Source organism: Accipiter gentilis, chromosome 23 (genome assembly GCF_929443795.1).
Source record: "Accipiter gentilis chromosome 23, bAccGen1.1, whole genome shotgun sequence".
NCBI classification, from domain to species: domain Eukaryota; kingdom Metazoa; phylum Chordata; class Aves; order Accipitriformes; family Accipitridae; genus Astur; species Astur gentilis.
The window spans coordinates 11,029,767-11,046,591 of record NC_064902.1 but is presented as its reverse complement, the minus strand read 5'-3'; the positions used below and the strand labels follow the sequence as shown (position 1 = coordinate 11,046,591).

At 51.0% G+C, this 16,825-nt stretch overlaps 1 protein-coding gene across 1 annotated transcript; it reads left to right on the top strand.

The window, feature by feature from the left end:
- Nucleotides 1-506: 506 nt before the first annotated feature.
- DNASE1L3 (deoxyribonuclease 1 like 3) lies at nucleotides 507-9,044 on the top strand. The gene is made up of 9 exons (XM_049826944.1): nucleotides 507-665; nucleotides 2,532-2,702; nucleotides 4,410-4,498; nucleotides 5,136-5,228; nucleotides 5,522-5,634; nucleotides 6,152-6,264; nucleotides 6,635-6,792; nucleotides 7,631-7,727; nucleotides 7,962-9,044. Exons 2-9 carry the CDS (start codon nucleotides 2,571-2,573, stop codon nucleotides 8,088-8,090), a joined length of 924 nt encoding a protein of 307 aa, XP_049682901.1. The 5' UTR covers nucleotides 507-665; nucleotides 2,532-2,570; the 3' UTR covers nucleotides 8,091-9,044.
- Nucleotides 9,045-16,825: the final 7,781 nt, after the last annotated feature.

Here is a 16,825-nt window from a genome sequence, read left to right as displayed (position 1 = left end):
ACCCCATCCATCCCTCAGCACTTTCCTGAGAGCGGAAAGATGACAGAGGGCTGAATTGCTGCTCCAGAGGCGCCCACCAGCCACAGTCCTTATAACGCCCAGCACAGGCTGTCAGCAAAGCTTGGCTGAAGGACCCTCAGGAGGAGCAGCACCTACTCGCTGCTCTAAGCTCTTACCCGAGATGGCTTTGGCATTGCCTGCAACCTCATCACCTGCCTCTTCTCCCCTGGGAGTGGGGAGAGGCTGAGGAGGGGCCTTATTAGGGAAAGTCTCGCAGGTGCTGCTCAGTAGGAGGTGGCATCCCTCACCCAGCATCATTCCGAGTAGGGGCAAAAACCCAACCCAGGTTGGTTTCACCAGGAGCTTCACCCCTCTTGAGCAAGACCAGGACAGCCCTGAACTGGCAGGGTTCATGAGCCCACACTGAGCAGGTTTTATGGCCCGATAAGGAGCAAAGAGTACATGCACAGAAAGTGCAGTAAACAGAGAGATAAAGCGATGCAGAAAGGAGCGTGAGCTCCCCATGTCCTCACCGCAGGTCGCCTCGCTGCTGCCTGTCCCTGCGGAGGGAGGCTCTGCCTGTCCTGCTGATAACGCCTGGGGTGAAGGGGAAAGGGGAGGCTGATAAACAAGCAGTCCCGGGGACAAACACGGCATCAACAAAGGTGGGTCCCTGCGGTTCAGGGTTACAGGCCCTCATAGGCACCACAAAACATTTGCTTTTTGACGCCAGGGTAGCCAAAGCGAGCCTGGTTTTTTTTGGGGGAGCTCTGGGTTTTGATGACTCTGACCCCGAGGCTGCAGCAGCCAGCACAAGCCCTTGGCTCGCGCTATGCTTCTAGCAAGGTCGGGCGGGAGATTTACAACCCCTATAGCTGTCGCTTTCCCTCCCTCTTTATTAGTTTCCTCCAGAACCTGTCCTGCCCGAGGCTGGCTCATTAGAGACCCAGCGGAGAGAAAGCACTGTGCAACCCTGGTATTTTGGGGGGTCGCACGCCTGCTCCCCAAGTATCCGTGTTTATTAGCAAGCACCAAGGCAGCATGGTGGCACACCTCTCGCTAGCAGCAATTGCTTCACATCCCTGTCTAGCCAAAATTAGATTTGTGGTGCCCATTCCTGCGCTTGTCGCACGCACCCTGGAGAGCTGTGGGTGCCTCCACAGCAAGACCTGGATCTCACTGCTTTCAGCTGTGCCGCATTTTTGGGAGCCCCACTATGTGCTGTGTTTTGTGCCAGCCCCACGTGACGCTGTTTAATTGATTTAGACGGTGTTGGGAGCCATGCGCTGGTGCTTCTGGATCTAGATCTGTACGGGTGGCCGTGCAGGCAGGGCAGCAGGGTGCAAGCAGGCAGCGCGGCTGTTCTCAGGAAAAGTAGGGAGGATGAGAAAGCGCCCTGTAAGCACAGGGGAAAAAATCCGAGACACTTAAAGACACCATTTAGCCTGACTTCTTGTTACACCTCCCGCCATTATACCTGATTGACTGGGGGCTGACAAATGAGTCTCTGGTTGAGGGCTGGCACACGGCAGAGGAGTAAGGGAGGGTGGGGGGATGGTTTCCCTGGAAAAGCCATCCTGGTGTGACCAAGCCATCCAGCTGCAGCATCCTCACTCGAGCATCATCGTGGCCAAACTTGTGTGTCCCCTTCCACCACGCAGCACGAGCCAGACCCACGTGCACACACCTTGGATCACTAACCTGAGACTGCCGTGATGGGGACGCTTGGCCGGGAGCTTGGGAGGCAGTGCTGGGGGCATCACATACCTTCCCACAGCTGCACTGTGGTGGCTGAGCCAGCGGGCCCCGTTAGCTGTGGGCAAACAAACGTGGCTGTCCCAGAGCAGGGCACGTGGCAGCTCCGGGCGAAGGGAGAAGTGGATAAAAGCGGGTAGCCTGGGGCGATGGATGGTTCATTGTTTTTTCACAGCGTGACTTTCCGACCATGGTGAATACAGAGCAAAACACGGACACGGTCAAAGCCTCTGTGTCCAGGGTGTCCCACCACCATCACCATCACGTTTTGCTGGGGCTTCTGATGCCCACCAGGGCTCCTGGTGCCCAACACTGGTGCCCTCCCAAAACTCTCCTCTCCCCACTGCTGCTTCCCAGACCCTTTCACCATCTGCCCCATCCTGACTCTCCTGGTCTTGACCTCTTGCCTGGGGCAGCCCAGGGAGCCTGGTCCTGGCCCAGCACTGCCCGGGGTGGTCCTGGCTGGTGCCCAGGCATGGCAGGCATCCCACAGCAGGTCCCTCCCTCTGGGGAGGGATGCTGGGGTCTGGCAGAGCAGTTGCTCCTCCAGGATGGGGAGGTTGGCTTGGAGGAGCCGGTTTTGCCCCAAGGCAGGAGTTCAAAGTCTCCATGCTGCTTTGTGCCGGGAGATGGAAATGAGGGAAAGGAGGAAATGGCAATTCCTGTTCATGTTTGTGATCGACACAGCTGACTGCTCAGTTTAACCTCCCAGTTGGCCGCAGAGGGACGGATGCACAAACACACACACACACACACACACACATATATATTTATAGGCATACTCGCAGCAACTCATTTTGTCCAAGTCCCTGAAGATGTTGCTCTTCATCTTGCTTTCGCTCTTCAATTTCAACCCATCTCTGAGCCTAAAAATCTGCTCTTTCAATGTAAGGTCTTTTGGAGAAACTAAAATAGCCAGACCTGAAGTCGTTGATGCTGTGGTAAAGGTACGTTCATTTGCCTGGATGAGAGAGACATTGAGCTTTGTGAGGATTTCTTAGCTGCATAATCTTGCACTTTATTTATCTTTTCACAGTTGAATTTCAAGAGAAAAAAAAAAAAAAGAATTAATAATTTAAATAATTCTGTACTCCTAAAGTAAAAATCAGCCTGTGGTTGAGTAGTATGTTTGCTGTTATTTTAGCCTGCATGGGAATATAACAGAAACAACATTTGCTGTTTCCTTTGGAAATGGAGTTAGAAAAGGAGGAAAACCTCTGTGGACAGTAAAAATAATTTTCACTTTGAATCCACAGAGCTTTGTTTTGTGATACATTATTTACCTTGCTTATGTGCTAATTATTCTGAAATATTCTTGTCTAATTAAATATATTCTCAGGACAGCAGAGAGTATCACATTAGAGTGTGGTACAAAATGGAAAAGCCTGATTACTAATTTATGTAAACAAACCCTCACCCTCAGGCTTCCTCTGCAGCAACTGAAGATAACTCAGCTTTTTAAAAGAACCATGTTTTGGACTTACAGCTTTTGTAAGTTCCCTCCGAGATGCCACAGTAACAGAGGACGCGGTGTTTGGTGTTAGCAGGGTGGCTGTGCGTGCCAATGGCAGCAGTGGGGAATGCCACCATTTAGTTGGGTTTTAATCCTTCCATTACAAACAGCTGGAGAAGAGGGGTTTGCATTTCTGGACCATCCTTCCTATACTGTCAGCAATATATACCAAATTATGGGCAATATATTAATTTCTACAAGTTTCAGGGGGAAAAAAGGGGGCTTTTTTCACATGAGTATCACCCACGAATTTCAAAGAGCAACAAAACCGGGGTCAGAAGAAAGCCTCCCGAGCATGCTGGGCTGCGGAGTGAGTTGGGCTTTCCCATGGGGAATCCCAGCGCCAGCCGCAGGAGCTGAGCCAGGCTGGGACAGCCTCCCCCCCTCTCCCAGCACCCTGCGGCTCCTCTGCAGTGCTGCAGCCCACAGGTGCCAGGACCCTGTTTTCAGGCCGGGGGGCACTTTGGGCTCTACGGGCTATTTCAGAGGGGTCTGCAACAGATGACTGGGACAGGCGAATGCGGACAGCACACACACCTTTCGGGAGGCACGGCAGAGCAGTAGGACCTTGGGGGTATATACACCAGAAAAAGGATGGAAACCATTGCAGTGGATCGATGATAGACGCAGACAGGCTCTCCTTGATGCCCCCAAATCTCCTGCTACTACCATCTGGACACCCAGTGAGTTGGGATGCTTGCGCGCAGCACCGGGCTGAAGCAGAGAAGAAAAACTTCATGGAAAAGGGCAGGGAGGAGAGAAAAGCGCAACCGACCGTAGGTGGGAGGGGGGCCAAGGGCTGCACCCCAGCAGTGGCAGGGGGAAAGCGGGCTCACAGCAGCAGCTCTCGTTGCCCCTTCGCCTCCACACTTCCTTCTCAGGAGTGAGCACAGACGTTTTTCAACAAACCCGAAACTGGTCTGCTCCCAAGTTCCCTCTCCCAGCTCCTGCAGAGGCGTGAGGCAGCTCCGAAAGCAGAAGGGCTTTGCTTCAGCCGCTGCCCCCCTCCCGTGACCCCAGGCTGGGCACCGTTTCTTCCACAAAGGACTTCCCCCACATGAGTAACCACTTCTTTCTAGCCTCTTTCTAATCCTCCAAAACCCACCACATGCAAACTTGCTTCTGCTCCTTCCCCTTGCAGATCATTTCTCGCTGTGACATCATGTTGCTGATGGAAATAAAGGAGAACAAGAATCGGGTTTGTCCTCTCCTGGTAGAGAAGCTCACCAGGTAGGGTGGCCCCCTGCAAGTAGGCAAATATTGGGAAAGATGCTTGGCAAGAGCCCGTGCTCTGCTCAGCACCACCTTACTGGGGCAAAAGCTCAGGGTCTGGGCTCTGTCCCAGCTGCCGAGGAAGGACCAGGCTCTGGCAGCCTTGCTGAAGGCCACGAAGCCAGCTCCAGACCTCTGTAGGATATGTATTTTTAGATCAAAATAACCAAGTTAGATTCAATTTGTTAAAGATTAATTCTCAAAAGAAAACAGAAGGGAGGAACAGGCCCTCATCTGGCTAGCATCGGGCTGCGGCAGGGCAGCTGCCTTTCTGCAGGGTTAGGAATTGCTTTAGATTGGGGATTGCCTGTCTGGACTGAGAGTCCAGAGGAAAGAGCAGCATTCGCCTGGCTGGACGTGAGACCCAGCTGAAAGAGGGACAGAGGCCACAATAAGCAGGGAGGGGGTAGAATGACAATGCCAGCGATGGAGCACAGGTCCAGACCACAGGTCCCGAGAAGGGTTTATTTTCTTTACCACCTGCCTCTGAGGTCAGGCGGGCAACATCCCATACTCTTGGGCACAGGCAAAATTATCTCCTCCTCAGTCCCTTGTAAATACAGAAATAAACTCAGGAACACCACTTTCCTTCCAGTCAGCCGAAGGGGCCGAAGGAGGAATACAGCTGCGTGATCAGCGAGAGGCTGGGAAGGAAGAGCTACAAGGAGCAGTACGCCTTCCTCTACAGGTAAGCGAGCTGCCCTTGCCAGCGAGCCAGCCTCTTACTCTGCCCTTGCAGCCCTGTAGAGACAGGCTGGACGTGGTGGTGACGGCTTTGCTCCGAGGGAGCTCCAGGGTGCAGGCTGTGCGGGTGGGATGGGCTGTGCCTGGCTGTGGGGATCGTCCCAGGCGCAGCCACCAGCCTGGCTGTATCCGTCCTGGACCATGGCCCAGGGTCCGGGTCGGAGCACGGAGTCGGTGTTAGACACATACTGGTGAGCCACGAGCGTGACATCCCCTATCCTGTTTATTCTGCTGCAGGCAACATCTGGTATCGGTGAAACAAACCTACCAGTACCCTGACACCCAGCCTGGGGACGAGGACGCCTTCTCCAGAGAGCCCTTCATCATCTGGTTCCAGTCACCAAAAACCGGTGAGATGTTTCAGAAACAAATTGTTCTCCCACTGACGAGTCTCACAGAGCAAGACAGCGCCGGCTGGCCCCAAGCGTGTGGTGGGGGCAGGCGAAAGGGGCCGCATCCTGACCCCACGCTGCATTTCCTTACAAGAGCAGCATTTGCCTTTGGGGCTGTCGCCTCCAGCATCGCCCGCAGCCCCAGGAAAGCCTCTGCCGCCGCCACGGGCCGTGGTTTGGCAGATGCGCTCCGTGCCGCTGGCACGGCCGCGGGAGCAGCTATTGCCGTGGGTGTCGGAGCAGGGCTTGCCTTGCCCTGAGGCAGCACCTCACCGCGTCGCGGCTCAGCCTCGGCGGGGCAGCCGGTGGGGAGCACTGTGCAATTACACAGCAATCGCCCCCCATCCACGGCCAGAACGGAAGCTGTTTCTTCTTCAGAAAAACCTTCTTGCTTCCAAGTCAGTCTCTGTTTCTTTGTGATTCATTGTGTGCTTAACCGTTACATTTTTTCCTGTTCTTTTGCCTTGTTTTTAAGCTGTCAAAGAGTTTGCTATAATCCCTCTGCACACCACACCGGAGACAGCAGTACGGGAGATTGATGAGCTCTATGATGTGTATTTAGACGTAAAACAGCGCTGGAAAACCGAGGTTAGTTGACACATCTATGTTACTAACAGCAGCTTTGGTACTGAGTCCCCTGGCATGCTATTCACTATTCACAGCCTGATAGCCTTAAAACCATTGATAACAAACCCCAGATTTTGAGTATCTTTCTGATGTATTTTAATTGAGTTCTCCACATTTTAATTGGTAAACTTGATCTCCCAATAAAACTGCTGGTTTATCAGCATGCCTTGGTAGCGTGCCCAGCAGAAAGAAGCCCCACTGCACTCAGTAAGAGCTTGCTATCTGAGCTCTATGGGCTATCGGGAGCATCTGTTGACCCTAAAAGTCCTTGCCGGTCTTCTTTTGAAAAGCTGACCTCGTGATTACTTTTGAAAATCCTCCTACCTTCCAGAACTTCATCTTCTTGGGGGACTTCAATGCTGGATGTAGCTATGTTCCCCAAAAGCAGTGGAAGAACATCCGGCTGAGGACTTACTCTGAATTCGTCTGGCTAATAGGTGACAAAAATGACACTACAGTGAAGATAAGCACAAGCTGCCCATATGACAGGTAAAGGGTTCACTGCCAAACCATTCCCTGTTTATGACTTTCTGAGAAAAAAAAAAATATGGAAAGGTGTCAGTGACTGTCAGATAAAGCAAACGTGCATGAGGCCTTGAAAGATAAAACAGTGTCCAGGGGGAAATGAGATCTGAATACTTACAGTCAGGAGCTTAGGTGGAGATAAATGACAGGCAATTATGCAGCACTTCTCATCTGCAGGGAGCCCTGCAGACATCCAGACAGAAGGTGCTGCTGCCTCCTCCGTGCCGGCTTTGCGCCATGGTTTTTGCTCTTGCATTCGTAATTTGGATTGACAAATGCAAAGTCTGGTTCTGCTCAGGAGGTGGGATGGCTCGCCTTCCCCGGCCACGTGGCGAGTCCTGCTGCTACTTGTGGCCCCCTCAGCAGGGACAATAAATACATTGGCTTATTAGAGCCCAGAGTAAGTCAACGCTTAAACCTCTTGCAGAACAAGCTTCTGGATCAAAGCAGGACTTCACTAAGACTCCAGTCATTGGTTTCCTATGATTTTTGTATCCATCCAAAGTACGGCTCTGATATTTGCATCACTGTTGGGGTGGGTTTAGATACAAGTCATTTAATATTGACTTCCAAGGCCAATGCACACCAAGATATTTAGGTGCCTCACTGCCAAGGAAAGCTATCAGCCAAACTCAGCAGAAAGCAGGTGCTGGCATCACTGAGTAGGCAGGCCATGGCTAAGGACAAACCCCATGTAGCTGTGACTCCATCAAGGCCACCCCCCTGGCCACCAGCTTGGTGCAGTGAGGTGGCTGCTGGTCGGGTACCCTGTAACAGCACCCCGTTCCCTTGCTCCTTGCAGGATCGTGGTCAGCGGGCAGAAGCTCATCCAGGCCATCGTGCCACACTCTGTCAACATCTTTGATTTCCAGAAGGACTTTCAGATGACTGAGGAGCAGGTAGGCACAGCACAGCCTCTCCAGCAGTGGGACAAGGGCTAACAGAGGAGCACAAAGCCTATGGTATCCAGGCAGTTTTGAACATGGTCTTGTCCATAAAACCACTGCATCCTCCCAAAGGGATGCAATGCTCACATTGCACCTCCCCACCGTTGTGGTGAAACCCCCCTGGCGCAGGGTTTGGAAAGAGCATGGGTGACCAGCTCCCAACCCCCCTGTGCCCTTGTCTTGCAGGCACTGGGGGTGAGCGACCACTTCCCAGTAGAGTTTGAGTTAAAACCAAAAGGCGGCTTCTTCAACTGGCTGAAATCGCAGTTTTCAAAGAAGAGGAGACCAAGAAAGAGCCGCCACTCAAGCTCCTGAGCATGCCGAGTCATGGCGTGGAAATGCGCAGATGCCGATAGATCTTGTAGAAGACTAGTGTAGATATACTCACAGCAAGTGCAATATTTAGTGGAAAAACCCCAATTATTTTGGTAAAGTTCAAGTATTTTGGGTAAGAAGGCAAATTTTACCTTCAGGTTATCTTCTTCATTGTATGCAAAAATAAATCAGCTAGAAGCACTGTACTATACTTACTGCACTGATCACAAATGTAAGGAGCTACTGCAAGGGTAAAATACTTGTGTGTGCTTTATCTGTAACACCTGAAGGGCAGGGATCTCCACACATTCCTGTGGGCTCTGGACCTCTGCCATTCCTCTGCAGGGGCAGAAGGATTAAAAGGACCTTTCTGCATCATGTGTGTGTGTGTGCATGCTTCAGAGCTGCAACTGGCAGGACACAGGTCTGTGGTGATTTGCAATGTAAAACGTTGCTGAACTTAATTTGCTCAGTGTGGGTTTGAAACTGCTCACAGCATCAAGGGCTTGGGGAAGGACAGAAATTAAAGACAGAGGGACAGGCGGTGAGAGCCCCTTTTCTGCACTAACCGAGCCAGGAGCAGCGGGAAGAGAGCGCTGGTGGTTCTCACCTCTGCCTGCCTGCCAGCTGCCCTCACCCTGCCTGCAAACCTCAGGTGAGAAGTCCTGCGGATCCCAGGTGACAGAGCTGCCAACAGAGAGTGTCATAAAAGTTACATTAAAATCTGATTTCAGCATCCTGACGTGGAAGTGAGCTGCATCTCCTCCTGCAAAAAACCTCCATGGCAGCCTAAAGTTCTCCAACGAACCAGACTTTAACGATGATTATTTAACATAATGGTTAAATAACATCGTGGTGCAGCGATCCGTTTTTTTCAGCTCAGCCCACAGGCTGTATTTAGTGCAAACCAAACCCTGTCACACAGATGGTATCTGCAAAGTGAGAATAATCCAACTGTTCATAGAGGTAAATATTCATCTCCCTTCTTCAACGGTCCCCGATTTGGCTGCTGACATGGCAGGGAGGACTAGAGAACGAGATAGGCTTTTAGGGGAGGAAAACAGTTTGGCCTTTGCAAAACTCACTGTCTGGGGAGAAAGAATTTGAGGAAAGAAACTAAATTGAGAGATTATCATCCTGGGGGAGGGGCATGCAGGGCAGGCAACAAATCCTCTGACTTTCAGTAGCAATTAATCTTGAAACGATACAGCGTTTCATAAGCTCCCTTGGTTATACTCCAGTCAAGGCAAAAGGAAAGAGCCTGATTTAGAACAAATATTTACATTGGGATTTTTATAGAAATGCCACTGTCTGGCTGACAGCAGTGATGGTTCATGCGAAGGCTGAAATCAGTCTAAGTATCTGGCCTCATGTCTTAGTCCTACATAAGTCCCTACTCTTTCCTGGCTTTCAGAAAGAAGGAGTGCACAAAGGAATAAATCACACTCCGGGAAAGAAATAATGGATACATTTAATCATGAAAAATATGTAATTAGAACTAAGTTTTACTGAAAATCTTTGTCCTTCTTTGTGACATTAAATATATAATCCTTTACCCAACATTTGAAGCTTAGAGATGTGGCCAGAGAGTAGCTGCTGTGGCAGCTGCAGCCTCGGGCATGATGTTAGTGGCTGTCAGTCTAGAGATGCTATTGCAGAGAGACTGAGCATTTGACCAGCAGAGAGACATCTTAATGCAAAATCATGCTCCTCTGTGGAGAGCTGGGATGCACTTTTGTGGGACTCAAAGCAGACAGACAGCATCTGTGGCTGGTTCATCATGTTTGATAGGGGCCGGGAGGTGTCCAAAGCTCATACAGTCAGTGCAGTCGGTCTCTATAGATATTCCTGTGTTTATTCCATGCATTCATTAGACAATATTATAATTACATCCTGAAATGTTTAACAGTTCATGTCATCTCTAGATTTCTCCCCCCCCCAGGGGATCATTACCCAGCTGTCCCAACTGCAAAGGGATTTTTAAGTTGTCCCAGCCTGCACGAGCCTCAATGTATTCTGCAGCCAGAACAAAGTTTCTCTTTCAATCAATGAGGCTTCTTGAGCTTGATTTACGACCAGGCAGAAGTTCTACACTGGGAATCCAAAATGACCTGGAGAGACTTTGTCTCATGCAAGCCAGGTCTCAGATTATGGCTGGGAGAGAAACAAAGAGGCTCTTCAGAAACTGAAAACTCTGTTTCCTCCACAGCAGCCCTGGCCAGGTGAGAAGAGAGAGCAGATAGGGTTCAGCTGAACAAAAAGTGCTGAGACACCCCAAACCCTCAGGTTTGGCTCCTTGGGAAGCCCTTCTCCAATGCGTGATGCTGGAGGCATCCTCGCTTCCCACAGAGCTGAGGTCTCCACCACCCCACAGAGACCCCCCTCCCCAGCCCCACGGGAGGTCCCTGCTGCCCTGCACTGGGATGGGGCCAGGGCTGCCCCTCGCCCTGCAGAATCCCACGTAAGTATGGTTTTTGCTGCCCTGGGGGAGCGAGTTCCTTAGCAGGGAAACCCCCAGGAACCCACCGCAGCAGCCTGTGGCAGGACTACCATTTCTCCATAGCCTCCATCATCTCCACTGGCTAAGTTTGTCCACCTGCACCTTGGACTCATCTGAACAGGGCTCGTGTCCTCTTCCCGGCCCTGGGACTGCTCCCCACTAACCCTGGAGGGCCCCGACACCTCTGTGCCTGTGCCACAGGGTGAGAGACCCTTTGGACCCAGGCAAGGCCCTACATACCTCCTTTTGCCTCCTTTTAGGTACTGGCAGCAATGGGGACACAGGAGGGCTAGTACAAAACCCCACAGGGACCCACCTGGCTTGTTTGTTTGGGGTCTGTACATCCCCAGACACAGACTGGTGGAGCATGCACTGCGATTGAACATGCACCATTAGGGGAACATTAAAAAATTATATATAAACCATCATCAATCAAACATGCTGGGATGTGCCGTTTAACAAACTGCACAGAAGGACAGGCGTCAGCAGGACCAGGGACTGTCCCCTCTGTATCACAGCAAGTGTCCCCTTTGGCGTGGCAATACCCATGTGTACCACAGCCTCTCTTATTTAGGTTTACATCTACATTCGTTTTTCCTTCCTGAAAGTTTAACTGTGCACAAATAAACACAGACATAAGCAATTCAAGCCTCAACATCCTCCAAAGCTGCCGCTGCTTCCCCGCCATGTGGGCAATGGGTGAACAGAAGCAGGTGCCAAAGCCTCCACTGACAGGGTTTGGGCTGGGACCTGTATGCATCCTGTATCTGGACATACAGATGTACACGTCTACAGGTGTACGACCACTTGCAGGTGTGCAGCAAGCAATTGAGCTGCAGCCCCGAGAAAGGCTGTGTTGCGCTATCGCGCTGCAGAACCAGTAGCACTGACAGCAATATCAAAGACAGAAAAATCAAAGAGCCTACCAGCACGGGACTACCAAAAGCAGCAGTTGGTCCGAGTCTGGCTGTTTCATGGCTCCCTGGGCATCTGGAGGGATCGTGGGGAGAAGCTCGGTGCCCCAGGCAGGACTTGGCCACTCACTGATGGAGCATCTGCTGCGGAAAAGGACCGAGAGCAGAGCAGGGACTCCCTGGGCAGCGCTCGCGTGGCACCCACGCGGAGCTTGTTTTCCATCTCCCTGCAGCAGAGTGCTCGGTGGTCCCTGGTAGGGCTTTTCTCTGCCAAGCAAGCCAAGGAGATAGAGAGCAGAAGCTGAAGACAGCAGTCATCTTTTCCCTGCCTTTATTCAACACGGAAAACAATGTGAAAATTCACTGATTTTTTTTTTCCCTCCACCTATGGGTCATTAAAAGTATTTCCACAACCTTTGTCAGCCCCTTGCCCAGGTTAACGCAGGTTTCTCCCTCTGCAAGGGCATCCAGCCACCCGGCCGTGCGGGGCCGCGCACGCATTAACCATTATTAGGGCCCCCTCTGGTGGCACCGCTATAAATCCAGCACCGGGCCGGGGGGGGGGGATGTCCCCGCCGTATTTAGACCCAGACGCCCCAGCACAGCCAGCAAACCCAGCTCCGGCAAGGAAACACGATTCCAGCCTTAGCTGGGAGCTCTCGGATGTGCGTTCCCGTACGCGTCTCCAGACAAACCTTTTCTTATTCACTGTCGAGAGCCAGCCCGCAGCTCACCCCAAAGCATCCCTGGTCTCGCTGTGTCCGTAAATGAGTTTTGCAACAAAAAAGGTAGCACGTTTTTTTGCTCCAGGCCTGTTTATTCATTGTCCAGAGTTATAGGAAACACGCTGCTATGACCTTTACAAGATTGTCCTGCTTGCAGGCGGCAGCTCCCAGGACCAGGTAGGTGCTGGCAGGTTACGGGGCACATCCACCGGGGGACTCCTTGGTGTCCCTTGCCATACCTGCACCAAGAGCATCAGGACAGCTGGTTTAGCCCACCAGCAAGCACAGCCTTTCCAGTCTGCTTGACCCCTCGGGACCTCTTTCAGCAACTCCGCTTCTCCCCTTGGTGGTTTGTACCTGGGTTTAGGAGCGTCGCGAGGCCACTCCAGCACCAGCGCGACCATCCCCTCTGTGCCGTGCCTGCCTGCGGCAAATGCCGCCGACCCCCTTCTCCGGTGCTGGGGGAAACTGCAATTTGGATCAGGGGCTCTTTCTGCAACCCCCGGGGCCAGATTTATTCCACGTTCCTCTCCACCGTCCCAAGGGTTAAGCGACACCACCTCTCCACTATCACCTGGTATAAAACTATGAACGCCCTTTCTATGCGCTCTGGTTTTCTAGCTGGTGCGAAAAACAAGGTTAAATACATTAAAATGTGTCATTTTAAATGTAGTGCCTCAGCTGTTAGTGTTTGCAGGGTATTTTCTGTTAGTCAGGAGACAGATTTATAGGAATTAAGTTCCATATTGGCAAAGTGACCAGAAACTTCCCTGAAAAATTCTGCAAATGCTGGCATTTGAGACGTGCCCACTTTCTGTGTGTCGCAGCTGGGAGGAGGGCCTGACCCCAGCCATTTTCAGTGAAGCCAGATGCAAAATCTCCCCCCCCCCCAAAAAAAATACCCTAGCAGGACATCACTGTCAGAAAGAAATACCCTCCCAGCAAGACCAGCTCTTCCACAGGGCTCAAAGGATTCACAGGCTTCCAGCTAAGCATGGATGTAAATATTTGCAGTACCAAGGTCCTGCAGAAAGGCAGTTCATCACAGAAAAGAGCTGTCAAACATACCTCTAGATCCCACTAAATTATATTTTGCCTATCAATTTTTTTTATATAAATCACATATATTAGCCTTTCATTCATGTTCTATAGAGAATATGCTTTAAATCCTAGCCAAATTAATAGTGACATGAGCTATAAATCCAGCCTGATTTAGTGACAATGTTTTTTCTAAGTGTGCAATATAAATTCACAACTATGAAAATTAACTCTGGAAGTCTGAGAAATTCTGAAAAGCCATTTAAAAGCATTTTCCCAGGAGGTCCTGGGGAAACAGCCCCGCGCAAGAGGGAGAACTGGCAGCTGGGCTGTTTTGATAACCTTCAGCAAGAGGGACCTGCTGAATGTTAACGATTACTGCAGGCTGCAGAGAAAAAAAACTTGCTGTAGCCCACCCTGCTGCTTTCTCTCCAGCTCGGATGGAGCCGTGAAGATGTGGCACCTCACGGTGGGATGGCAAGATCTCTAAGTTACTGTAACACAGGGAAAAAATACTTTTTAAAATAAACATTTGCTTACAGGAGTTGGGGAGTTTGCTGTTGAAAGGTGTGTGTACCAAGCGGCTTTGCTCCCAGCCCACAGCAGTTCGGTGGGCCTGAGTGCTCCGGCGGCACATCCTGCACTGCCGCTGGCAAAACTTCAGACGCTTCTTTCTGCTGCTCTGGATGTCGACAAGAGATATATAAAATAAGAAAAATAAGATCCTCCAAGCCAGCTGGCACAGAGTACAGAAAAACACCTGGGGATGCTGATGGCAGCTTTGCAAGACCCTGTCCCCCCGTGTGCCAGTGGGTCCAGAGCTGTCCCTGACCTGGCAGAGGCCAAACTGGGCAACCAGTTTCTTTTGGCCTGTGGGAGAGAGCGGCACGGCCAGCTGTCATGATAACAAATGCTTTGGAAGGAGTCTTTCTTCAAACAAATAACAAACACTGTGTAAAAAACACTGTGCCGTTCCCTGGATTAACAGTTTCATGCAACTCAATCCCAGTTTCTGTCAAGTGATGTCTGTTTGTACGTAACCACTTCAGACAGGCTTTTCAATGTGATTAATAAACAGTTTGGTGGTTGGTTATTTTTTAAAGAAAGAAAGGTGCATTGTCTGTACTGCAAGTACATTTTAATGTGGGGTAAAATAAAACAAAAATAAAATCAAATCAGTTTGAAACAATAGCAATTAGAAGTTAAAACTGAGTAGGAAAAAAAAGCAGGTTCTGGATTGGAAACTTCACAATCTCACTTACCACAGACAATTAGAGGGAAAACTAATTACAGGGTTTGCATCATCTGACCAAAACCAGAGCCCTGCTAAGCAACAGCCCCACCACCTGCATTGCTAATACACCTGATAAATGTCAGAGCAGCTCAGTGCTTTTCAGTGGGTGAAGGGAGATCCATTTAGGACACACAAAGTACTCTGCGCAGTCTCAGGCCTAGGCCTGGACTGGAGACTTACTGCTGCAGTAACATCACCAGAAAAATTAAGTATACTAGATTATCTTTTTTTTTTTTTTTGCATATACATATATCCTCTTAAACTAATTCAAGGATTAATTTGAAATAATTTAAGATTTACTAATTTAAATAATTAAAGATATATATCTTTAATTTATTAATGATAATCACTTACACCGACGCTGGAAAGGGCAAAGAGGTACCGTCAGTTCCCCTCTACCCATGCACCCCGCGCCCAGCCCGGCCGGTCACCCAACTCCCCAGCTGCCACGAGTTCACCAGCAAACCTCAGCACACGCATCATGGGGGACACAATTTAGCCTATTAATAAAGCAAGGCACTTGGTGCTACACCCTAAACAATACCACCCAAGGTTTATTATATTGCAGGAAGAATATACCAGGTGACAAATGGCACAAGAACTATTTTACTGGCATGCAAACGCTGAAGGAGAAGACCAGCTTTTGGCAGGCCCTGGATGGATCCCCTTCTCCCTTGCCTGAGGCAACGAGCCGAGCAGAAACAGCACCTTACACCTTTTGGAAGGAGCTGCACTTCAATGCTCTATTTCAAAAAGGCTGAAGCTACTTTGAAAAGCAAATCCCCACACTGCTGGGGTAATGCTGGGGCAAATGATAGACCTGGCAAAATTTAAAGTGTGCTCTGCAGCCTGGCACCAGCCAGCAGCTGGAAGCGCCCATGCCCAAGGTTTTCCCCCCCGCAGAATGACGCGCAGCCAGGCACCAGCGCCCTGCAGAAGGCAGCTCTGGGCCCAGCGTGAAGGACACCCACAGCAAACTGGGACCTTTACCACTGTCGGCGCCTGACAGAGCCAGGCCTGTAACAAGCTGCCTCCCCCAGCTAACACGAGACTTCTTGCATCTTTTGTGTCCGGCACACTAAAACAAAAGGCTTCCATTCACATTTGTGAGTGGTGCAGAAGGCAAGGGCGATGCTGTCAGCAGGTTTAAGGACGCTATGTGTGCGTGGAGAGGGCATCACCCACCTCGCCTCCCCCCCAGGAGCAGCCTCCAAGAGGCTTCCATCAGAAGAGAAGTGGCGGATGCTCTCCTGATGGCATTCCTGTAAGAAAGCTGCGCAAGACGAAACGCCGTTGTCAGTTTTCAGCAACGCCCAAGTATACGAGGCATTCGCCATGCTGGCTCCAGCGATGGCCATTAGGAACAGATGGAGGCAAGGCCAGGGACACCCAGAGGGATCTGAAGAGGGAACTCCGACAGCTCCCCAAACCAAAGGAGAAGGCCAGCAGGCAGCAAGACTCCAGGGTACGGCAGGAACAAGCACAGCACAGGGACTGCAACAGGATGGACTTGAGCAGCGTGGAGTGAAGGACAGGCTGAGAGGGCAGGTTGTAAGGAGCTCCAGCTCCAGGACATCATCTCCAAAGACCCCTTCTCCTTGCCCACGGAGATGAACAAATGCTTCTGGCATCAAAGACCACCAATACCAGACAGGGATGGGATGCCCTGGAGAGTTACCATCCCCGGGTAACTGGTGTGCCGCGGGGACTTACCTTCCACCACCCACCAAAAAATCCAGTGAACCTCTGGGAGGTGCAGTGGGTGCCGGCAGGCGTTCCTATGTGGCAGTGCCCTGACTTACGGGCTGCCCTGGCAAGGGTCCAGCTGGCTGCCGAGGGCACTGCCAGACCTAGGGAAGGGCTCGCAGGACAGTCTGGGCCAGCTGAGAAGGAATGGATGAGTTCCCAGTGAGAGTCACAGGTACCAGGTGGCCAAATCCTACTGCAAACCACCACCAAGGAGAGAGATGATAAACAAAGAAAGAGACCTTAAGTTCAAGCAAACTGGCAGAAAACCCCCCCCCACTTCAACTGCTACAGGCAAAACAACCATGCCAGTCCTCCGTAAATAATGAAGACAACGCATCACATACCATTGCAAGTCTATCCAGCAAGAGGCACAGGGACACCAGTAATCTGGTACACTGACACGCCAGCCCCAGAGCTGCCTGCTAAGGTGGGCGCTGCAAATGGAAACCTTTGTCAAGGTGCCAAAGACCAAAAGCAGAGCACAGTGCCCCGCAAAGCACTGCTTTGTGCCCAAC

Excerpts from the sequence above, each read along its gene's own strand:
- DNASE1L3 (XM_049826944.1), top strand. The coding sequence starts at position 2,571 with ATGTTGCTCTTCATCTTGCTTTCGCTCTTCAATTTCAACCCATCTCTG. Across the intron at positions 6,793-7,630 it reads ACAAGCTGCCCATATGACAG|GATCGTGGTCAGCGGGCAGA; the intron begins GTAAAGGGTTCA and ends TGCTCCTTGCAG. Across the intron at positions 7,728-7,961 it reads TTCAGATGACTGAGGAGCAG|GCACTGGGGGTGAGCGACCA; the intron begins GTAGGCACAGCA and ends CTTGTCTTGCAG.